Here is a 24819-nt window from a genome sequence, read left to right as displayed (position 1 = left end):
ACTCCTGAGTAGATTTCAGAGAATGTAATGCTTCTTTGGTTGGGATTGTCCAGCAAGGAGATAGGAGATGGTTGCCAGTCAAAGGGTAGTTTAAGACGCAGGGCGGGGGGAGAGAGCTCCTTGTGAAAGGGGGGGCAGTTTTGGGAGACATTCCAGCCGTGGCATTGGCAGCCAGATGAGGAATCCGGGAAGAGGACACTCCAGGCTCATCTAGTCCAACCCCTGCGATTCAGGAACCCCGGTTCTTAGTCCCGCCAGCTCCCTTGAACTGGGCAACTCAGATGTCTGGAGCAGCGCCCGTTGGAGAGCAGCCTTGGGTCGCCTCTGGAGCTGGCCGGACCTTTGGGACGGCTGTTTCCATCCCCCCTGACTTCTGCTGGCAGGCCCGGTTGGGAGTTGTAGTCCAAAGCCCCTTGAGGGGAGGTGGTTTTCAAGTTGGAACTATGTTTTGACCCTTGGCCAAAAGGAGATGCCACCAAGTGTGTGTGTGTCGGGAGGGTGTCTTTTCAGTGCCAGGATACAAGGTGCTCTCTTGACCCGGGAGCCCAATCCCTCTCCCCCACCCCTAGAAAAGGGGGTCTTCCCCTCATCCTCTCCTTGCAGGACCCCCTTTTCCTTCCTCTTTGCTCAGAGAGTCGGAAGCAACTCTCTCTCAAGGGACCCTGGAGCCAAACACTTGCAGAGTTTTCCTTCTCAAGCGAAAGGGGGGGGGGGAGGAATACATTCTTGCTGCTCTTGAGATGCACAGAAATCTCTTGTCCTGATGCTTCACAACACAGGCCTGCTGGGATGGGTTTCCTTGTCCCCCCTGCCACTGAAAAATTCCACTTCTCTGCCTCTTTGCCGATTGTTACGTTTCATTACTTCTTTTACGGTAAAGATGTTACGCTGCATCTTTGAGACGCTGCACTTCCTGCTGCTTTTTTCTCTTCTGGGTCTGAATAAATCTTAATCTTCTTGCTTTTTGTGTGCTCTTTTCCTGCTGCTTGATATACAGTTGTCCGTGGCATTTCCATCCAGGTGCCAGAGACCTGCTTCTCCCCCGGAGCCCCAGGCAGAGAGAGGGGCTCCTCCTCCGGGACACGGGTTCCCCCTTCCCACGCACACGCGCCCACTCCGGCTTCTTCCCGGCCAGGCGCCCCGCACCCCCCCAGGCCCCCCTCTTGCTGGGACAGGGCTCTCTGCCCCCCCCAAGAGAGACACCCCCGCGTCCCCCATCTGCGCCCCCAAAGACCCCCCTCTCCCCCGCCCAGACGCCCCTTCGCAGCCCCGGGCAGAGAGAGGGGCTCCTCCTCCGGGACACGGGTTCCCCCTTCCCACGAACACGCGCCCACTCCGGCGCCCCTCCTCTCCCCTCCGAGGGAGCAGCTCTGAAGGGTTAAGGGGCGCCGAGCTGGCTTCCTAGAGAGGACAGGAAAGGAAGGCGGGCCGCTCCTCCCCCCCTCTGACGTCCCTTCCGGCCTGGCCTTCGCCTGCCGGGCTCGGGTGGGTCTCCTCTCGGGGGAAGCCTGCGGAACTCCCTGCCCCGCGACGCTGAGGTAAAAGCGCCTTGCCTTTCCTCTTCCTCCTCCCGGGGGGCTCTTTCCCAAGCTTCCCCGGAGTTTTCAGGCTCGAGGGCCTCTCGCCTCCTTCCCAAGCCTCTTGGGAGTCTGGCTTGGCAGGTGGGGGCCGGGGGGGCTCTCTCTCTTTTCTTTCCCCTTATTTTTCTTTCTTTCAATCGATGTTGTTCATGTCTGAAAGGAGATGGACGAAAGTGGGAAGGGAGGATCGCTTCCTGCTTCTCTTGGCTTGGCATCTTGCAAGAACCTTCAGTTTAACTTGGCATTTTCCCTGCCATCAAAAAGGAGATCGATATTTCGGCATCTCCCAGCTTGACATGTGCTTTAATTTCAGCACATAACTATATTGAAACAACATAAATTGGTATTTGTCACAGTAACCTCTTGTTTTTTGAATAACTTTTTACTGGGTTTTATAAAGAAGGATCATAGGAATAATAAAGAATACAGATAAGTAAAGCAACTCTTCTCATGCCATTTGTATATCACAAAAGCAGCATAATAACTTTGTGACATCAGGTTCATTGTCAGCGGTCAGCGTATGACTTTTGGGTTAAGGAATTGGTTTGAAGGCGACCCAACAAGCAAACAACAAGTTTATTAAATTTGTGAGGTCCATGCCTTTACACAAAATACCATAAAACATTATTAAAAGATGAACAATCAAATTATAAAAATAAGCTAAAATTCATGCCATGCTGTCCCAGCAGGGAAACTACCCAAAAAACCCCACCATTCAGGAAAGAAGATGCAGCAACAGGTTAGGAGAGCAATGGGAGGGACCTCACCATTTCATCCAGGAACCCTACTCTAGTTTCCATAGCCTTCACCACAAAGACCGCTACCACGTGAGAAATCCGTGGATCAGCGTCCACCAGTAAAAACTTTACTTGATCCTCAGAGTTGACTATTGATTTGGGAATGGTTTGTAACATCGCATCCCTGAAGGCCGAATAGATGGGACAATACAACATGTAATGTGTGAGATCCTCTTTGGTTCTCATATGACAAGGACATATACGCTCCTCTACTGGGATTTTTGCATATCTGCCTGACAGTTAGGCCGTAGGAATGGTTTGAAAACGGGCCATGGTGAAAGCTCTCCGAAGGGTGGGATTGGTGATATTCGCCAAGTAATTGGCGCAGGTTTTGACTGTTTTCAGTCGGGGAAACCAGTGGGAGGACCCTGGGTTCTGTATTTTTGTGATATCTAACAGAGCGTCTCTCTCCAGGATCCATTCCCGAACTTTGTCCGGGCTCCACAGTTTGAGGATATTAAACTCCGGTAGGGTGTATCTAACCAGGATCTCAGATAGGTTTTGACGCCAAGTGGTGTTCTTTTGAAGAGATACAAAGGCTTGTTTGGCCAATAAGGTGTTTGAAGTGTTTGCAAGGTTGATGTAAAATCGTAGGAATCTTAAGTGGGCCCTGGCAGACACAGAGGGTAATCCAACCTCCACCCTCAAGAAAGCTGCTGGGGTTCCTTGAGGAAGGCCTAGAATCCTCTTGAGATAATAATTTTGCAAAATTTCAAGCCGTTCCAACAACCTCTGGTTCCACCCCCAGAGTTCTATCCCATATAACATCTGGGGAATAGCTTTCCCAACAAAAGCTCTTAATGCCGGGATCACCAATTGTCCTCCCCGGGTATGGAAGAAACTAAGCAGGACACCAATTGTTCTTCGTGTTAGGATGGTTACAGCCTTAAAGTGGGCTAGCCAACTAGATGTAGCCTGGAATGTAACACCCAGATATTTAAAAAAAGGGCACTGTTCAATCACATGTTCATCTAAAGACCATCTAAAGGTGTGGCGAGCTCTACTGAACACCACAATTTTTGTTTTGTCATAGTTTATCTTTAGTGAGTTATGGGAACAGTAGGCTGCGATCCCCTCCAGCATGCTGCGTAAGCCTCTTCGGGTGAGTGCCATTAAAGCCATGTCATCGGCATATAGCAATATATTCAGACGTTTACCTTCAAGGGCTGGAGCCGATGACTTGTACTTTGCCATGTACTGAACAATATCGTTTATGTAAAAGTTAAAAAGAAATGGGGCTAGCAGGCATCCCTGTTTGACCCCTTTCCCCAATGGCAGTGGGTCCGTAAGAGTTCCCGATGGCCCAGTTCTGATTTTGACTGTAATATCTGTGTGTAACTCTCTGAGAATTTTTAAAAGTCGTCTATCAATGTCCGTTTCATATAATTTTTTCCATAGTCTATCTCTACAGATTGAGTCAAAGGCAGATGTCAAGTCAACGAAGGCCACGAAGAGTCTGCTCTTATACGCTTTTGCATATTTAGCTACCAGAGTCTGTAGTACCATACAGTGACCTATCGTATTGTGGCCCTTTCTAAATCCTGCCTGTTCCTGGTTGAACAGGTTAGAATGGTCCGCCCAGTCTACCAACTTGTTTAATAAGTACCGGGTATAAAGTTTGTATGCGATGTCCAGAAGGCTTACAGGGCGGTAGTTTGCTGGATCTTGAATATCTCCCTTCTTGTAGATAGGGGCTACCACACTTAGTTTCCAGTTTGCTGGAATTTTACGTGTTGTTTATTGCCGTAAAAAGTTTGGCCAAAAAGATGGCCCACCATGGGGCATTTGATTTAAAAACCTCAGGGGGGATCATATCCTCACCAGGAGCTTTGCCATTTTTTAAAGTTTTAATTAGCTGTAGGCACTCTGATTCCGTAACAGGATCCCAACTAGCTAGATGATCATTCTTCAATGGGAGGGACGGACTCGAATTAGCAGTATTTGAGGGTGTGTATAGCTTGAAAAAATGTTGATACCACGCATCGGATGGAATACTGCTGTTTACAATTTTTCCTTTGGCTGAGACTCCCTGTGCTACTATTGCCCAAAATTTTCTATCGTCTCGCGATTTAATCGCCTTATCAAGTGCCTCCCATTGTTCCTTCCTATAAAGGGATTTCTTGAGTTTTAGGGTGTTTTTATAGTAAGAGCGCCATCTGTGGAAATTTACCATAGATGCCAGAGTCCTCTCCTGTTTTACCTTGTTTTGTTGTTTCCTAAGCAGGGATCTTAGCTTCCGGCAGTCTTTGTCAAACCAGACCCCCGATTTGTTATGTTGTTTGGGAGGCCTGGTGTTTATAAGAAATGGGAGAAGAGACTCTGAGACCTGCTGGTATAGTAAAAAAGGATCAAAGTTAGGTAAAAGACACTGGTCTCTCAGAGCCAATAAATCTGGAGAGTGCAGGTGTTGTTTAATTTTAAGCTCCAGCTCGCTGTTCCATTTACGCCTGCGTGGGCCGGTGCTTGAGGAGGGACTGCACAATGTAGATGTTGTAATCCCCCTGATTTGAGGGGAGTTAGTGAGATTGCTCTAGGAAGATGGTCGCTCTCAGTTCTGTTAAAAGTGCTGAGACCCTATGCCCTCTCCAAAATTGTTGGAGAGACCAGGATATGGTCAATCACACTTGCACCACGAGGGCCGATAAAAGAAAAGAAACCTCCTGACCTATCCATGTAAGTACCATGCAGGTTGTACAAATTATGCTTAAAGGCAATCTCCAGTAATGTATTACCTGCCTTATTCAGGACCTTTTCATCAGAAGGCGACCCAAAATAAAGGGGAAACAGAACAGAGAGCATTCCACATGGCAAAGCCCTTGTGGTTGTGCTTCGATTAAGGGAGAGTCATGGGCCTTTCTCCTCTTCCATTGCCAACTCAACAATATAAAGTGTTGGTCTGTTGATGAACTTAGGCCCAGAAATGAACTGGCAACCAATGCAGGTCTTTAAAACAGGAATTACATGTATGCCAAAGGATTTTCGTGGGTCTTCAGTGAGGAGGGGTAGATGCCACCTGTCAGGCTCCCCCAGTGGCCAGCCAAGAAGGAGACAACAAGCAGAGTTCCTGCCGAGTCCTTTATTCAATATTTACAGAGAGAGACTTTGAACAGCGCCTCTCCATCGCAGTAATGGCGTTGTTCTGAGTAAAGTCCCACCCCTCTGTCTCTCCTCTTCTACGTCATCCCTGCGTCGGCTGTTCTGTGCTTTCTGCCCCTGAGCTTCCTGTTCTCCTACTCTCAATGCACGCTGGATCCTGGGAGAAGGAGGTTCAGGAATGCTTTCTGAAGACACAGAGTCTGTCAGCTGTCTCGCCCCTGGTGCTGCTCTCCCAATATTTCCCAGCTTCTCCCCTCTGCAGCCTCTGAACTATGACCTTCTGCAAACCACTGTTGTCAATCTATTCTGTCCTCCTCTTCTCGGGAAGGTTCAGGAGGAGGGAAGGGGGTCTCCAGCATTCCTCTTGGGTCCAGTCCCGGACACCACCTGGAGCCTGTTGGAGAAAAGGTGGGATAGAAATGCCATTAGTAAAAGAGGGAACCCAGTTGAGAACCCAACCACTGCATTTGAGTCCAGTTTCTGAGGCGTCTTCCGGGGCAGTTCCACCCAGTGGGCCTTGCCACCGTCCCCTCGGATCCAGAGCAGGAAGTCCCCAAGGGACGGTGGCTGGAGCTAGACATGAGCCCTGCTGCTCACCAAGCCACCCAAGCAGATATGGCTGGGTTGGGGTCAAGCTCTGGACTATGAAGTGGGGTTGGGAGGGACCCCCACTATTGCCTTGGTTCCAGATTACACGTCATACAAATGACTCACTTGTCATTCAAGGTCATGACTTCTCCCTCCTCCTTCTCTCATTACACTTGCTCAGGGAACGTTTTTCTTCTCTTGGCTGTGCTTTGATATTATAATAGAAGAATGTGTTTGATTCATAGGATTAGCTGCAGCTTGCATTAGGACACACAGAACTTGGCAGAGGACCAAGGGGCTCCTTCCGATCTCTTGGAGACTTCCGGAGAGCCCAGATGGATGGGCAAGACTCAGCTGGCCCTGAAGCAGGAAGAGGCCATGCCATGGAAACTGGGAGCAGTGGGGAATTCTGGGAAAACTCTGTGAAGAAGGAACCGGGTGAGGAGGACACCCCTTGCTCAGAGGTGCAGAGCCAGCAGCTCAGGCAGTTCTGCTCCCAGGAGGCCAAAGGACCCCGAGAGGTTTGCAGCCAGTTCTACCATCTTGGCCATCAGTGGCTGAAGCCAGAAAGACACACGAAAGCTGAGATGCTGGACCTGGTGATCTTGGAGCAGTTCCTGGCTGTCCTTCCCCTGGAGGTGGAGAGCTGGGTGAGGGAATGCGGAGCGGAGACCAGTTCCCAGGCGGTGGCCCTGGCCGAAGGTTTCCTCCTGAGTCAGGCAGAGGGGAGGAAGCAGGCAGAGCAGCAGGTGAGAGAGACTTTCCTCTGGATACTCCCAAAGGGCTCCAAAGAGGAGGGAGAGTATTCCCAAATCATCCTTTTCTGGAAAGCATATTATTATTATTATTTATGACACCCATGTGGCTGGGTGCCTTCCAGCACATATAAAAGCATAAGAAGACATCAGATGTCTTCTAAAAGTTATGCAGTTTTTTATCTCCTTATCATCTGATGGGAGGGCATTCCCCAGGGTGGGGGCCACTGTGGAGAAGGTCTTCTGCCTGGTTCCCTGTAACTTCACTTACCACAGTGAGGGAATCAGCAGAAGACCCTCGGGACTGGACCTCAGTTCATGGAGACGCTCCTTTGGGTATAGTGGGCCTTTGAGGCCAACACTTTGAATTGTGCTGGGAAACGTTCTGGGAGCCAGTGAAGATCCTTGAGGACCAATGTTTCATGGTCCTGGCAGCCAACCCCAGACACCAGTCTAGCAGAAGCAGGAAGCAGCTTTCACCTCTGTCCCCCGAAAGCGCTTGCCTCTGCCATTCCTTCTCTATCCCTTCTCCCCATTCTCTGTTTTGAATCCTTGTTGCTCTTTCAGAGGAAGGATCTTTTGGCAGAAATGGGTCTTGATTCTTCTGAGGCAGAGAAGACTCCGCTGGACGCCAGAGTGAGGCCTCTGGGTAAGGAGGAAGGAGTGTTTTCTCCCCCGTTTTGTCACATTCTCTTGGTTTTGAAACTAATCTGTGAGTTCTTTACATCTTTTGGGGGAAGACACCTGGAGCCCAGAGCTCAGAGGCGTGGAACTCTATTTTTGCACAACTAATATATGAAATTGGTACAAATGTCCAAATGTACTCAGCTGGGAAGACTTTTACTGCAGCTGGTTCAATTCCGCAGTTTATGATCTCATCTCTTCCAGCAACGCCTGTACATTAGTCCACATTGAGCTCTGATTGACAGGAGAACCTCTGCTTCTTAATGGCAGAGAAGGAGGGTTTTTGGCAGGCGAAGGGCTTTTGCACTCAGCGCCTCCCTGCCTCTCGCAATCCATGCCGGAGCCGGAACCTGGTACCGAGACGAACTGGGAGTGAAGCCCATTCCCCCCTGTCCCTGGGGGCAACTTGCAAGGAAAATTACCCTCAATCATCCTTGTTTTTCCTTTGCCAACGATCTCCCGCTGCCTCCATTAAAGCAGAGCGGAACCGGAAGCTAGCAGGGGAGACTTGAACGAAGCCCCATCTGTACTGAGAGATGCACTTACAGTTTCCCACTTACCTTTGTCTCTCCCAGGTGACGGAATGATGCCACCAAGACCTGCTCCCTCATCTTTTCATGGTGGTGGAGGGGAGGCAGCAGCTGTGGACCCAGATCAGGTAGGGGGAAGGAGCCTTGTGGGGAAGGAGCGCTGGGATGCAGACTGGCTGGACACAGAGGAATAGTGGGAGGAGCCAGAGAAGAGGGAGCCGACTGGGAGGAGGAGGAGGGGTCTGAAGCTGGAGAGGGAAGAGGGCTCAGGGAGCAGAGGGAGTCTGTGGCAGAGAGCAGCCCAGACTCCGAGGCAGAAGCTGCAGCAGGAGAGAGGAGGGATGAGGAAGGCAGAGAGGGGTCTGGCCGCTGTAGAAAACAACAGAGCCAAGTGAATCTTCTCTAAGAGGACAGCCTTTTTCCTCTTCTGTTAGGGTCCAGTGTGCTTTGAAGATGTGGCTGTCCATTTCACAGACGAGGAGTGGGCGTTGCTGGATCCTGACCAGAGAGCTCTCCATAAGGAAGTCATGGAGGAGAATCGTGGGATCTTGGACTCTCTCGGTAAGGCTCCCTATTGGCTCATCCTATCTGTTTTGTAATGCAAGACATCTCTCTATGTGACGAACCTCTGATAGTTCGATGGGGCTCAACAGCGCCACCCACAGCACCTGGGATGTTAACACTCCCACAGCAAACTTTGGATGGATGGCTATTGATTGTTTTCCCTGTGAATATTCTTCCTCCAGTTCTGTCGTTTAAAACCATGATCAGGCTGTCTGAACTGCCCAGGCCTTCTTCAATGTAGGCTTCAGAGTGATTTGGGATGTTGAAGTAGCTTCAGTCAAGTTTCCTGCTTTGTTCTTGCTTCTGTCTCTCTCTGGTTGACCAAAGAGTCGCTTGACATTGGAGATGGCACAGATTCCACGACTGAACCAAACAAACTCCATCCCAAAACAGAGCCAGGCTTTTTGAATCTCAGGCAGTGAACCCTGTAGTAACAATAATGATAATTTTATTATTTTTACCCTGCTCATCTGACTGGGTGGCCCCAGCCACTCTGGGCAACTTCCAACAAATAGAAAAACATAATAAAACATCAAACATTAAAAACTTCCCAATACAGAGGTGCCTTCAGAAGTCCTCTAAAAGTTACATAGTTATTTCCTATGATGGGAGGGCGTTCCACAGGGTGGGTTCCCCTATCGAGAAGGCCCCCTGCCTCGTCCCCTCTAACTTCTCACAAAAATGTAACATTTATGTACAGTGGTACTTCGGGTTAAGAACTTAATTCGTTCTGGAGGTCTGTTCTTAACCTGAAACTGTTCTTAACCTGAAGCACCACTTTAGCTCATGGGGCCTCCTGCTGCCGCTGCGCTGCCAGAGCACGATTTCTGTTCTCATCCTGAAGCAAAGTTCTTGATCTGAGGTACTATTTCTAGGTTAGCGGAGTCTGTAACCTGAAGCCTATGTAACCTGCGGTACAACTGTAAGGAAACTTGAATAATGATAATAATGCCGATATGACAAGTTTCTGCTGCACTCTGTGATGTCGAGAATTTAAGAAAACATCAAAATTGGTTTAAGGTGATGCACATCATCATTAAATGTTTAGCCACTAAAGAAATTTAAATTTGGCAGCTGCTACACACATTTGTTCAATATATGAAAAGTGTTTTTCAGCACATAGAAGTGACGCGCAGCGTAAATTAATAATGCAGAGTTTTAAAGAATAAGAGCTTTACTGAGTTAAAGTAAACTTCTTCATAAACAACATGGTTCCAAACAGTTTGACTGAGATTCCATACTGACTCTGTTCACAACTGAGGCAGACTGACTCTGACTGAAATCTTTCAGAGAACACACAGAGAAAATGGCTGCTAAGTCACATGTCAGAGTGACTCAACCCTTAGCTGTTAGGCCTGAATAGCTTTAGTAGGCCCAAATGATTGTGCAGTCGCAGCACTTCCCAGCCTGCTTTGCTGCTTCTGCTCTCTCATGTGTCTTCGTCACATGACAAGAAGTTCACGTTTGCCATTTTTATTCCTCTACTCTTACATCGCCCACCACAAGGCAGCTAACTATGACCAAGTCAGTCCAGAGTCAGTGTTCCCAAATATTTCTCCAGCTCTTAAAATTTGTTTAGATTTATTACTGCATACTGAACAACTTAGCATATTGAATATATCTTAATTTTAACAGGGAAGTTTCCCGCATTGGCCACCTTTTTCAATAAAAGCACATTTTATTTATGAAGATAGTACAGATGCATATTTAAATTTGAACAAAATGACAGTACCAGGTTAAGCTCTACTTTTAAACACCTGAGAGAGAAAACATCTAATATTCAACTTGATTTGTAAACAAAACTAGACATTTTTAAAGAACAAAAGGAACATTATAACATCTAACTCCCTTCAGTTCTTCCCCTGTCCCAAGCATTAATTAGCATTGTTTCATAATTTGGGGCAGCACTTCTTCCCGAGACTCTAATCCGTTTGCCTCTTAGTTTCAGGTGGTGATGAATTGGAAATGAAGAACAAGGGAGACCACAACGAAATCCACATAGTGGAGGAGCCATATCAGGATTCAGACTGTGGAGAGGGCTTCAGTCAGAGCTCCCATTCCACTTCCCATCAAAGAAATCCCCTTGAGAAGAAACCCTATCAGTGCTTGGAATGTGGAAAAAGCTTCACCTGGAAACAGAGTTTTGCTGCCCATCAAAGAATTCATACAAAAGAGAAACCCTATCACTGCTTGGAGTGTGGAAAGAGCTTCAGTCACAGCCACAACCTCACTTCCCATCGTAGAATTCATACAGGAGAGAAACCATATCACTGCGTGGAATGTGGAAAGAGCTTCAGTCAGGGCTCCCATCTCACTGCACATCAAAGGATTCATACAGGGGAGAAACCCTATCACTGCTTAGAGTGTGGAAAGAGCTTCAATCAGAGGGCTAAGCTCACTTCCCATCAATGGATTCATACAGGGGAGAAACCCTATCAGTGCTTGGAATGCGGAAAAAGCTTCAATCAGAGGGCCCATCTCACTTCCCATCAAAGAATTCATACAGGGGAGAAACCCTATCAGTGCTTGGAATGTGGAAAGAGCTTCACCTGGAAAGAAACTCTCACTGTCCATCAGAGAAATCATAAAGGGGCGAAACCGTATCAGTGCTTGGAATGTGGAAAGAGGTTCATCCGGAAAATAAGTTTCACTTCCCATCAAAGAATTCATACAGGGGAGAAACCCTATCACTGCTTTGTGTGTGGAAAGAGCTTCAGTCACAGCTATACTCTCACTTCCCATCGTAGAATTCATACAAGGGAGAAACCGTTTCAGTGCGTGGAATGTGGAAAGAGCTTCAGTAAAAAAAGCAGTTTCACTTCCCATCAAAGAATTCATACAGGGGAAAACCCCTATCAGTGCTTGGAGTGTGGAAAGAGCTTCAATCAGAGGGCCCATCTCACTTCCCATCAAAGGATTCATACAGGGGAGAAACCCTTTCAGTGCATGGAATGTGGAAAGAGATTCAGAAATTGCTCAGATCTCACTTGCCATCAAAGGATTCATACAGGGGAGAAACCATATCACTGCTTTGTGTGTGGAAAGAGCTTTAGTCACAGCTATACTCTCACATCCCATCTTAGAATTCATACTGGGGAGAAACCCTATCAGTGCATTGAATGTGGAAAGAGCTCCAATCAGAGGGTCAAGCTCACTTCCCATCAAAGGATTCATACAGGGGAGAAACCCTATCAGTGCATGGAATGTGGAAAGAGCTTCAGCAAAAAAAGCAGTTTCACCTCCCATCAAAGAATTCATACAGTGGGAAAACCCTATCAGTGCATGGAATGTGGAAAGAGCTTCAGCAAAAAAAGCAGTTTCACCTCCCATCAAAGAATTCACACAGGAGAAAAACCCTATCAGTGCTTGGAGTGTGGAAAGAACTTCACCTGGAAAGAAAATCTCACTTCCCATCAAAGGATTCATACAGGGAAGAAACCTTTACAGTGCGTGGAATGTGGAAAGACCTTCGGTAAAAAAAGCAATCTCACTGTCCATCAAAGAATTCACACAGGAGAAAAACCCTATCAGTGCATAGAATGTGGAAAGAGCTTCACCAGGAAAAAAAATCTCACTGTCCATCAAAGAATTCACACAGGAGAAAAACCCTATCGGTGCGTAGTATGTGGAAAGAGCTTCACTGATAGCTCCTCTCTCACCTCCCATCAAAGAATCCATACAGGGGAGAAACCCCATCAGTGCTTGCAGTGTGGAAAGAGCTTCACCAGGAAGGAAAGTCTCACTGTCCATCAAAGAATTCACACAGGAGAAAAACCCTATCAGTGTGTGGAATGTGGAAAGAGATTCACTGATAGGTCCTCTCTCACCTCCCATCAAAGTATTCATACAGGGGAGAAACCATATCACTGCTTGGAGTGTGGAAAGAGCTTCACCAGGAAGGAAGGTCTCACTGTCCATCAAAGAATTCATACAGGGGATAACCCCTATCAGTGTGTGGAATGTGGAAAGAGTTTCAGCCACGGCTACGATCTCACTTCCCATCAAAGAATTCATACAGGGGAGAAACCCTATCAGTGCTTGGAGTGTGGAAAGAGCTTCACTGATAGCTCCTCTCTCACCTCCCATCAAAGAATTCATACAGGGGAGAAACCATATCACTGCTTGGAGTGTGGAAAGAGCTTCAGTCACAGCCACGATCTCACTTGCCATCGTAGAATTCATACAGGGGAGAAACCATATCAGTGCATGGAATGTGGAAAGAGCTTCAGTCAGAGGGCCCATCTCACTTCCCATCAAAGGATTCATACAGGGGAGAAACCCTATCAGTGCATGGAATGTGGAAAGAGCTTCACCAGGAAAGAAACTCTCGCTTCCCATCAAAGAATTCATACAGGAGAAAACACCTTTCAGTGCCTGGAATGTGGAAAGAGATTCATTAACAGCTCCACACTCACTTCCCATCAAAGGATTCATACAGGGGAGAAACCCTTTAAGTGCTTGGAATGTGGAAAGAGCTTCACCTGGAAAATAAGTTTCACTTCCCATCAAAGAATTCATACAGGAGAAAACCCCTTTCAGTGCCTGGAATGTGGAAAGAGCTTCACCAGGAAATTAGGTCTCAATGCCCATCAAAAATTACACACAGCAGAGAAGTCAAATCAGTGTTAGGAATGTGGAAAGAGCTCCAGTCAAAAAGGAAATCTCATTTCATCAAAGAATACATACAGGGGAGGAATCATATCAATGCCAAGAGTGTGATTGGAGGGATTTATGAAAGTCTCATTTTTAAAGTTCTCTAAAAAAATACAGTTGTAGCTCTTTAAAGGACTTAGAGCTGGGTGAAAACGCTAAAATCAAGACAGGCTTCGACAAGTTTGTTTCTCTTTGAAGGATATTATTTCTTCTACTCTGAGCCACTTAAAGAGAATTGGATTCCTGCAAGACAACCACTCTTATCTGGACATCTAAAGTGCTATGTCCTCTTGGACACATTATTTCGTTTTTCTGTTTTATGGTTCCTCTCTTAAAGTAATTATTTCCTTTATTTGTTTAACTCGAATCTTAATTTAAGAAATTGGATTTTATGTTAAACATCTTATGTGTTATTGGGTATCAGGCTGGAAGGAAGAGGGAGGGCTGAAAAAATGCAGGAAACAGGATCTCTTAGGAAAGAGTTATTCTGTGACCTTGACAAACTGAAAAGGTGCTGCTGGAAAATAGGCTGCTTTGAAGAACAAGGGAGAGGGAGATTTTGAATATGGCAGTTCAAAAACAGTTTACACCAGGCCTGTGTTAAATTTGGAGAAGCTATTAGCCCGGATTGATAAAAATCATTAAATGGTGACAAATTTGACCACTAAAGTAGAGACACTGACAAAGAAAACAGAAGCACTAGATGTCTCCATGAAAGGAAGGGAAGAGAAGTCTGAAAAGCTGGAAAAGAAGACAAAAAATGGAAATCAGAACAGGAGATGCTTAGGATTGATGTGGACGGTCTGGGTGGAAGGCAAGAGGCAATTGCAGGCGCTTTGGCGGTTCTTGAAGAAACCGGAGGCTTTTCTCCTGGGCATGGTTGGCCAATTGGTGTCAAAGAAGGATAGAACATTTTTTATGTATGCTACTACAGCAGCAAGAATTCTTCTGGCAAAGTATTGGAAGATGCAAGAACTACCTACTCTGGAAGAATGGCAGACAAAGGTGACAGACTTCATGGGACTGGCAGAGATGACCGGCAGAATCCGCGACCAGGGGAAAGAGACAGTGGAAGAGGACTGGAAGAAATTTAAAATATATCTAAAAAATTGTTGTAAAATTGAGGAGTGTTAAGATGTCAAGGGGTAAGAACTAGAGAATTACAGCTGTAACTAATAAGTTTAAGGAAAATTAATGGAAGGGAACTAGTAGATAAACTGATTAATGGGTTGCTAAAGAACTGTAAAACAAGGATGCAGTGAAAGGGAGGTATGGGGAAGTCGAAGGAAAGAAGGTGTATGAAAACAACATTATGATTTAAATGTTTTGTATGTATTTGTTTTTTTGTTTTGTTTGTGTGTTTTTATTATGTGTTTAAAAAATGAATAAAAATTATTTTTAAAAAAACCAGATGGCCAGCCTCAAGGTGAAGCAGGAAAAGTGTCTGCTAGGAGTTCAACAGATGGTTTTTCTTGGATTTACAATAGATGTAGACAGAGTCCACCTGACCGGGGACAAGATGAGGGCTATTTGCAACGCCCTTGCACCTAAGGGAGAGGCGGAACTCCAAGCCTTCTTGGGACTATTGAACTTTTACCATGCCTTCTTACCCCACAAGGCAGCAGTAGCAGAGCCCCTAGACAGACTGTTAGATAAGCGGGCCCCGTGGGTGTGGGGGCAGTGCCATGAGGCTGCGTTCCAAACAGTCAACGATCTCGTCTTGAACTCAGTCCTGGCGCACTTTGATGAGAGGTTGGCAGTGGTGCTGGCATGCGACACCTCGCCCTATGGTGTCGGTGCCGTACTAGGGCACCAACTTCCGGATGGAAGAGAGGTGCCGGTGCCTTACTTTTCCCAGACCCTCTCCACAGCCGAGAGGAGCTATCCGCAAATAGACAAAAAGGGCCTGGCAATTGTCAACGGAGTAAAGAAATTTCACGATTTCTTGTGTGGGCTCCCCTTTACCGTTGTGACCGACCACAAATTGCTGCTTGGCCTATTCACACCTGAGAAGCAGACCCCTCAAATACTGTCACCCTGCGTCCTCAGGTGGTTGATTTTCCTCACTGGCTACCAGTATACACGGTCCACCAGCCTGGGAAGGCAATGGGCCACGCGGACGCCCTCAGCAGACTGCCACTCCCTGAGACTGGACCCGACCCAGCACCCACACATGAGGTCATGAGCCTGGAACAGCTTCCTGACCGCCCCATTCAGGTACTGGAAGTAGCACGCCACTCCATGAAGGACAGGGTCATCTCCTGGGTCCTGGACTGGGTGTGGTGGGGATGGCCCAGTAGCAACCCTGGGCTGGAATTTGCGGGCTATACAACCCGCAAACACAAGTGGTCAGCCCACAAGGGGTGCCTGTTACGGGGAAGCAGGGTGAACGTTCCCCAGCCTCTGCGCCAAAAGGTCCTCACAGCCCTACATGAAACACACCCAGGGGTAGTGAGGCCCTTAAGCTATGTGTGGTGGCCAGGAATTGACAGGGAGATAGAGGCCTGGGTTAAATACTGCCAGAGCTGAAAGGAGTCCTGCCCAGATCCCCCAAGGGCCCCCATCCAACCCTGGGAGTCCACCCGAGCACTGTGGTCCCACCTGCAGATGGACTGCGCTGGCCCCTTCCAGGGAAGGACATTCTTTGTAGTGGTGGACTCATACTCCAAATGGCTGGAGGTCACCCAGGTACCGTCCACTTCCACGGGTGCGGTCCTCCGAGTACTATGTAGGCTGTTCACAACCCACAGACTCCCTGACACCCTCATCTCTGACAATGGAACAGCATTCACATCACAGGAGTTCCAGACCTTCACAACAGAAAATGCCATCCGCCATGCACGATCAGTGCTGTTCCACCCCGCCACCAATGGCCAAGCAGAGCGCATGGTGTGGACCACCAAGGACACCCTCCGCCGCATGACACAAAGGGACTGGGAGTATCGCCTAGCTGCATTTGTCCTAGCCCAGCATAGCAGCCACAGCACAATGGTGGCCGGAGCCCAGCGGAACTACTCATGGGCTGGCGCCTCACAACAAGACCCATAACGAGGCAGCAGTGGGGGAACGTAGGAACCCCCGGACCTTCCAGCCCCGTGACCCAGTGTACGCAAAGAACTTCGGGGAGGGCCTGGCATGGGTACCCGCCACAGTCACCAGGGCGACTGGCCCCGTGTCATACGAGGTGCTAACGAAGGGGGGAAAGCTTGGCGCTGCCACTGCGATCAACTGCTGTCATGGTTCCTGGGGGGGAACTGCAAGGAGGGCTGGACAGAGGAATCCCAAGGGGAGAGCAGAAGGGTGAGGCCCATAGAGCAGGAGGAGCAGAAGTGACCAAGGCTGAGCAGCCACAGGAACCAGAACCACAACCAAATGGGCCAGCGGCGTCCAACCCAACGACCCCGTCACAACCGGCAGCCCTGGAACAAGAGCCAGAACCAGGAACCCCTACTAAGACACCCAAGACCACAAGGCATACATAAGTGACCAGCATACCTCAACGACTACAAATGCTAACCTTCTGGGCACAATGGGAACGTAGAGGGGAGGGAGCTTATGTACTAAGCTTGGAGCCTAAAACAAAAGGCTATTAGGATCCTAGTACACGACAACTGATTGGCCTGCAGGAAAAGACCAATCAGGCTCCAGGAGGGAAGCAGAATCATCCAGTCAGACGGGACTAATTCTGTAAATAATGTCGATAAAAGCCTGAGGTTGGGGGGGGTGCAATTAAATCACTGTTTTGCAAGCTGCAATAAAGAGCATGAAATCACTTCAGGACTCCTGAGTAGATTTCAGAGAATCTAATGCACCGTGGCATTGGCAGCCAGATGAGGAATCCGGGAAGAGGACACTCCAGGCTCATCTAGTCCAACCCCTGCGATTCAGGAACCCCGGTTCTTAGTCCCGCCAGCTCCCTTGAACTGGGCAACTCAGATGTCTGGAGCAGCGCCCGTTGGAGAGCAGCCTTGGGTCGCCTCTGGAGCTGGCCAGACCTTTTGGACGGCTGTTTCCATCCCCCCTGCCTTCTGCTGGCAGGCCCGGTTGGGAGTTGTAGTCCAAAGCCCCTTGAGGGGAGGTGGTTTTCAAGTTGGAACTATGTTTTGACCCTTGGCCAAAAGGAGATGCCACCAAGTGTGTGTGTGTCGGGAGGGTGTCTTTTCAGTGCCAGGATACAAGGTGCTCTCTTGACCCGGGAGCCCAATCCCTCTCCCCCACCCCTAGAAAAGGGGGTCTTCCCCTCATCCTCTCCTTGCAGGACCCCCTTTTCCTTCCTCTTTGCTCAGAGAGTCGGAAGCAACTCTCTCTCAAGGGACCCTGGAGCCAAACACTTGCAGAGTTTTCCTTCTCAAGCGAAAGGGGGGGGGGGAGGAATACATTCTTGCTGCTCTTGAGATGCACAGAAATCTCTTGTCCTGATGCTTCACAACACAGGCCTGCTGGGATGGGTTTCCTTGTCCCCCCTGCCACTGAAAAATTCCACTTCTCTGCCTCTTTGCCGATTGTTACGTTTCATTACTTCTTTTACGGTAAAGATGTTACGCTGCATCTTTGAGACGCTGCACTTCCTGCTGCTTTTTTCTCTTCTGGGTCTGAATAAATCTTAATCTTCTTGCTTTTTGTGTGCTCTTTTCCTGCTGCTTGATATACAGTTGTCCGTGGCATTTCCATCCAGGTGCCAGAGACCTGCTTCTCCCCCGGAGCCCCAGGCAGAGAGAGGGGCTCCTCCTCCGGGACACGGGTTCCCCCTTCCCACGCACACGCGCCCACTCCGGCTTCTTCCCGGCCAGGCGCCCCGCACCCCCCCAGGCCCCCCTCTTGCTGGGACAGGGCTCTCTGCCCCCCCCAAGAGAGACACCCCCGCGTCCCCCATCTGCGCCCCCAAAGACCCCCCTCTCCCCCGCCCAGACGCCCCTTCGCAGCCCCGGGCAGAGAGAGGGGCTCCTCCGGGACACGGGTTCCCCCTTCCCACGAACACGCGCCCACTCCGGCTTCTCCGCCAGGCGCCCCTCCTCTCGGCCCGGGGGCCCCGCACCCCCCCAGGCCCCCCTCTTGCTGGGACAGGGCTCACTGCCCCCCAGACCCGCCCAGAAGCCCCCAAGAGAGACACCCCGCTCTGGCCCCCCAAAGACCCCCCTCTCCCCCGCCCAGACGCCCCTTCGCAGCCCCAGGCAGAGAGAGGGGCTCCTCCTCCGGGACACGGGTTCCCCCTTCCCACGCACACGCGCCCACTCCGGCTTCTTCCCGGCCAGGCGCCCCGCACCCCCCCAGGCCCCCCTCTTGCTGGGACAGGGCTCTCTGCCCCCCCCAAGAGAGACACCCCCGCGTCCCCCATCTGCGCCCCCAAAGACCCCCCTCTCCCCCGCCCAGACGCCCCTTCGCAGCCCCGGGCAGAGAGAGGGGCTCCTCCGGGACACGGGTTCCCCCTTCCCACGAACACGCGCCCAGTCCGGCTTCTCCGCCAGGCGCCCCTCCTCTCGGCCCGGGGGCCCCGCACCCTGCCAGGCCCCCCTCTTGCTGGGACAGGGCTCACTGCCCCCCAGACCCGCCCAGAAGCCCCCAAGAGAGACACCCCGCTCTGGCCCCCCAAAGACCCCCCTCTCCCCCGCCCAGACGCCCCTTCGCAGCCCCAGGCAGAGAGAGGGGCTCCTCCTCCGGGACACGGGTTCCCCCTTCCCACGCACACGCGCCCACTCCGGCTTCTTCCCGGCCAGGCGCCCCGCACCCCCCCAGGCCCCCCTCTTGCTGGGACAGGGCTCTCTGCCCCCCCCAAGAGAGACACCCCCGCGTCCCCCATCTGCGCCCCCAAAGACCCCCCTCTCCCCCGCCCAGACGCCCCTTCGCAGCCCCGGGCAGAGAGAGGGGCTCCTCCTCCGGGACACGGGTTCCCCCTTCCCACGAACACGCGCCCAGTCCGGCTTCTCCGCCAGGCGCCCCTCCTCTCGGCCCGGGGGCCCCGCACCCCCCCAGGCCCCCCTCTTGCTGGGACAGGGCTCACTGCCCCCCAGACCCGCCCAGAAGCCCCCAAGAGAGACACCCCGCTCTGGCCCCCCAAAGACCCCCCTCTCCCCCGCCCAGACGCCCCTTCGCAGCCCCGGGCAGAGAGAGGGGCTCCTCCTCCGGGACACGGGTTCCCCCTTCCCACGAACACGCGCCCACTCCGGCGCCCCTCCTCTCCCCTCCGAGGGAGCAGCTCTGAAGGGTTAAGGGGCGCCGAGCTGGCTTCCTAGAGAGGACAGGAAAGGAAGGCGGGCCGCTCCTCCCCCCCTCTGACGTCCCTTCCGGCCTGGCCTTCGCCTGCCGGGCTCGGGTGGGTCTCCTCTCGGGGGAAGCCTGCGGAACTCCCTGCCCCGCGACGCTGAGGTAAAAGCGCCTTGCCTTTCCTCTTCCTCCTCCCGGGGGGCTCTTTCCCAAGCTTCCCCGGAGTTTTCAGGCTCGAGGGCCTCTCGCCTCCTTCCCAAGCCTCTTGGGAGTCTGGCTTGGCAGGTGGGGGCCGGGGGGGCTCTCTCTCTTTTCTTTCCCCTTATTTTTCTTTCTTTCAATCGATGTTGTTCATGTCTGAAAGGAGATGGACGAAAGTGGGAAGGGAGGATCGCTTCCTGCTTCTCTTGGCTTGGCATCTTGCAAGAACCTTCAGTTTAACTTGGCATTTTCCCTGCCATCAAAAAGGAGATCGATATTTCGGCATCTCCCAGCTTGACATGTGCTTTAATTTCAGCACATAACTATATTGAAACAACATAAATTGGTATTTGTCACAGTAACACACAAATATTTTGTTTTCAGTTTGAAACCTTGTTTCCTCCACCAAAACCTTCTGGTCTTCTCCTCTCATATTCTTTGATAACCTTTTCCTTTTCTGGTGATTAACTTTAAAGTCTGCTAACATATCAGATGCAACACAGATGGAGCCTGTGTCTGTGTGTGTGTGTGTGTGTGTGTGTGTGTTGTTTCCTCTTGTTTTTTGAATAACTTTTTATTGCGTTTTATAAAGAAGGATCATAGGAATAATAAAGAATACAGATAAGTAAAGCAACTCTTCTCATGCCATTTGTATATCACAAAAGCAGCATAACAAATTTGCGACATCAGGTTCATTGTCAGCGGTCAGCGTATGACTTTTGGGTTAAGGAATTGGTTTGAAGGTGACCCAAAATAAAGGGGAAACAGAACAGAGTGAACAGAGAGCATTCCACATGGCAAAGCCCTTGTGGTTGTGCTTCGATTAAGGGTGAGAACCCAACCGCTGCATTTGAGTCCAGTTTCTGAGGCGTCTTCCAGGGCAGTTCCACCCAGTGGGCCTTGCCACCGTCCCCTCGGATCCAGAGCAGGAAGTCCCCAAGGGACGGTGGCTGGAGCTAGACATGAGCCCTGCTGCTCACCAAGCCACCCAAGCAGATATGGCTGGGTTGGGGCGAAGCTCTGGACTATGAAGTGGGGTGGGGAGGGACCCCCACTATTGCCCTGGCTCCAAATTACACGTCATACAAATGACTCACTTGTCATTCACAGTCATGACTTCTTCCTCCTTCTCTCATTACACTTGCTCAGGGAACGTTTTTCTTCTCTTGGCTGTGCTTTGATATTATAATAGAAGAATGTGTTTGATTCATAGGATTTGCTGCAGCTTGCATTAGGACCCACAGAACTTGGCAGAGGATCAAGGGGCTCCTTCCGATCTCGTGGAGACTTCCGGAGAGCCCAGATGGATGAGCAAGACTCAGCTGGCCCTGAAGCAGGAAAAGGCCAGACCCTGGAAACGGGGAACAGTGGGGGATTGCGAGGACCCCGAGAGGTTTGCAGCCAACTCTACCACCTTTGCCGTCAATGGCTGAAGCCAGAAAGGCACACGAAAGCTGAGATGCTGGACCTGGTGATCTTGGAGCAGTTCCTGGCTGTCCTTCCCCCGGAGATGGAGAGCTGGGTGAGGGAATGCGGAGCGGAGACCAGTTCCCAGGCGGTGGCCCTGGCCGAAGGTTTCCTCCTGAGTCAGGCAGAGGAGAGGAAGCAGGCAGAGCAGCAGGTGAGAGAGACTTTCCTCTGGATACTCCCAAGGGGCTCCAAAGAGGAGGGAGAGTTTTCCCAAATCATTTCCTAATGGCCCATCCTGTTTTGGAAAGCATCTAGGAACAGATCTTCTTCTTCTTCTACTTCTTCATATTTGTATTATTAATACTACACCCATGTGCCTTCCGGCACATATAAAAGCATAAGAAGACATCAGATGTCTTCTAAAAGTTATGCAGTTTTTTATCTCCTTATCATCTGATGGGAGGGCATTCCCCAGGGTGGGGGCCACTGTGGAGAAGGTCTTCTGCCTGGTTCCCTGTAACTTCACTTACCACAGTGAGGGAATCAGCAGAAGACCCTCGGAACTGGACCTCAGTTCATGGAGACGCTCCTTTGGGTATAGTGGGCCTTTGAGGCCAACACTTTGAATTGTGCTGGGAAACGTTCTGGGAGCCAGTGAAGATCCTTGAGGACCAATGTTTCATGGTCCTGGCAGCCAACCCCAGACACCAGTCTAGCAGAAGCAGGAAGCAGCTTTCACCTCTGTCCCCCGAAAGCGCTTGCCTCTGCCATTCCTTCTCTATCCCTTCTCCCCATTCTCTGTTTTGAATCCTTGTTGCTCTTTCAGAGGAAGGATCTTTTGGCAGAAATGGGTCTTGATTCTTCTGAGGCAGAGAAGACTCCGCTGGACGCCAGAGTGAGGCCTCTGGGTAAGGAGGAAGGAGTGTTTTCTCCCCCGTTTTGTCACATTCTCTTGGTTTTGAAACTAATCTGTGAGTTCTTTACATCTTTTGGGGGAAGACACCTGGAGCCCAGAGCTCGGGGGGGGGGATGTATTTTTGCACAACTATTATATGAAATTGGTACAAATGTCCAAATGTACTCAGCTGGGAAGACTTTTACTGCAGCTGGTTCAATTCCGCAGTTTATGATCTCATCTCTTCCAGAAACGCCTGTACATTAGTCCAAATTGAGCTCTGATTGACAGGAGAACCTCTGCTTCTTAATGGCAGAGAAGGAGGGTTTTTGGCAGGCGAAGGGCTTTTGCACTCAGCGCCTCCCTGCCTCTCGCAATCCATGCCGGAGCTGGAACCTGATACCGAGACAAACTGGGAGTGAAGCCCGTTCCCCCCTGTCCCTGGGAGAAACTTGCAAGGAGAATTACCCTCACTCATCCTTGTTTTTCCATTGCCAACGATCTCCCGCTGCCTCCATTAAGGCAGAGCGGAACCGGAAGCTAGCAGGGGAGACTTGAACGAAGCCCCATCTGTACTGAGAGATGCACTTACAGTTTCCCACTTACCTTTGTCTCTCCCAGGTGACGGAATGATGCCACCAAGACCTGCTCCCTCATTTTTTCATGGTGGTGGAGGGGAGGCAGCAGCTGTGGACCCAGATCAGGTAGGGGGAAGGAGCCTTGTGGGGAAGGAGCGCTGGGATGCAGACTGGCTGGACACAGAGGAATAGTGGGAGGAGCCAGAGAAGAGGGAGCCGACTGGGAGGAGGAGGAGGGGTCTGAAGCTGGAGAGGGAAGAGGGCTCAGGGAGCAGAGGGAGTCTGTGGCAGAGAGCAGCCCAGACTCCGAGGCAGAAGCTGCAGCAGGAGAGAGGAGGGATGAGGAAGGCAGAGAGGGGTCTGGCCGCTGTAGAAAACAACGGAGCCAAGTGAATGTTCTCTAAGAGGACAGCCTTTTTCCTCTTCTGTTAGGGTCCAGTGTGCTTTGAAGATGTGGCTGTCCATTTCACAGACGAGGAGTGGGCGTTGCTGGATCCTGACCAGAGAGCTCTGCATAAGGAAGTCATGGAGGAGAATCGTGGGATCTTGGACTCTCTCGGTAAGGCTCCCTATTGGATCATCCTATCTGTTTTGTAATTCAAGACATCTCTCTGTGATGAACCTCTGATATTTTGATGGGGCTCAACAGCGCCACCCACAGCACCTGGGATGTTAACACTCCCACAGCAAACCTTGGAGGGATGGCTATTGATTGATCTCCCTGTGAATATTCTTCCTCCAGTTCTGTCGTTTAAAACCACAATCAGGCTGTCTGAACTGCCCAGGCCTTCTTCAATGTAGGCTTCAGAGTGATTTGGGATGTTGAAGTAGCTTCAGCCACGTTTCCTGCTTTGTTCTCGCTTCTGTCTCTCTCTGGTTGACCAAAGAGTCGCTTGGCATTGGAGATGGCACAGATTCCACGACTGAACCAAACAAACTCCATCCCAAAAAAGAGCCAGGCTTTTTGAATCTCAGGCAGTAACAATAATGATAATTTTATTATTTCTACCCTGCCCATCTGACTGGGTGGCCCCAGCCACTCTGGGCGACTTCCAACAAATAGAAAAACATAATAAAACATCAAACATTAAAAACTTCCCAATACTGAGGTGCCTTCAGAAGTCCTCTAACAGTTGCATCGTTATTTCCTTGACATCTGATGGGAGGCCGTTCCACAGGGTGGGTTCCCTTATCGAGAAGGCCCCCTGCCTTGTCCCCTGTAATTTATCCATGTCATGTAACATTTAAGTAAGGAAACTTGAATAATATCACTAATGCTGATATGATAAGTTTCTGCTGCAATCTTTGATGTCGAGAATTTAAGAAAACATCCAAATTGGGGACTGGAGGTGGGCAGGTGTGGAGGACTCCCTGGTCCTGAATAGGGTAACTGTGCCCCTGATGGACCAGGTGTGCAGCCTGGGAGTCATTTTGGATTTGCAGCTGTCAATGGAGGTACAGGTCAATTTGGTGTCCAGGGCAGCTGTCTATCAGCTCCATCTGGTACGCAGGATGAGACCCTATCTGCCCGCAGACTGTCTCACCAGAGTAGTGCATATTCTAGTTATCTCCCGCTTGCACTATTGCAATGTGCTCTACGTGGGGCTTCCTTTGAAGGTGACCTGGAAACTACCAACTAATCCAGAATGCGGCAGCTAGACTGGTGACTGGGGGTGGCCACTGACACCACATAGCACTGGTCCTGAAAGACCTACATTGGCTCCCAGTACGTTTCCGAGCACAATTCAAAGTGTTGGAGCTGACTTTTAAAGCCCTGAATGGCCTTGGTCCAGTATCCCTGAAGGAGCATCTCCACCTCCATCGTTCTACCCAGACATTGAGGTCCAGCTCCGAGGGTCTTCTGGCAGTTCCCTCCCTGCAAGAAGTGAGGTTAGAGGGAACCAGGCAGAGGGCCTTCTCGGTGGTGGCACCTGCCCTGTGGAAACCCTCCCAGCAGATGTCAAAGAGAACAACTATCAGATTTTTAGACGACATCTGAAGGCAGCCCTGTTTAGGGAAGCTTTTAATATGTGAAGGCCTATTATATTTTAATATTTTGTTGGAACCCACCCAGAGTGACTGGGAAAATCCAACCAGATGGGTGGGGTATAAATAATATTTTTTAATTTTTTTATTAGCATATAGAATATATTTTAATTTTGAACAGGGAACTTTCCTTCATTGGCTACCATTTAAATAATAATAAAAGCACACTTTATTTATGAATATAGTACAGGTCCATATTTATGTTTGAACAAAATGATGTTACCAACCAAGTCAAGCTGTA

At 50.0% G+C, this 24819-nt stretch overlaps 1 protein-coding gene and 1 long non-coding RNA gene across 2 annotated transcripts in view; one reads left to right on the top strand and one right to left on the bottom strand.

Moving 5' to 3' along the window:
• LOC309376241 overlaps positions 1-17020 on the bottom strand; it is a 94825-nt gene extending 77805 nt beyond the window's left edge. The window contains exon 1 of the long non-coding RNA XR_014171097.1: positions 16693-17020. This is a non-coding gene — a long non-coding RNA (uncharacterized lncRNA). The remainder of the gene's footprint in view (positions 1-16692) is intronic.
• Positions 6311-13445, top strand: LOC309375953 (uncharacterized protein). Its single transcript, XM_081921989.1, has 6 exons — positions 6311-6810; positions 7384-7465; positions 8076-8158; positions 8465-8591; positions 10537-11221; positions 12146-13445. The coding sequence occupies exons 1-6, from the start codon at positions 6397-6399 to the stop codon at positions 13221-13223; spliced, it is 2469 nt and encodes an 822-aa protein (XP_081778115.1). The 5' UTR covers positions 6311-6396; the 3' UTR covers positions 13224-13445.
• Positions 17021-24819: the final 7799 nt, after the last annotated feature.

Source organism: Podarcis melisellensis (assembly GCF_964234715.1).
Source record: "Podarcis melisellensis genome assembly, chromosome: 8".
Lineage (NCBI taxonomy): Eukaryota > Metazoa > Chordata > Lepidosauria > Squamata > Lacertidae > Podarcis > Podarcis melisellensis.
This window is presented reverse-complemented; position numbering and strand designations above follow the sequence as displayed.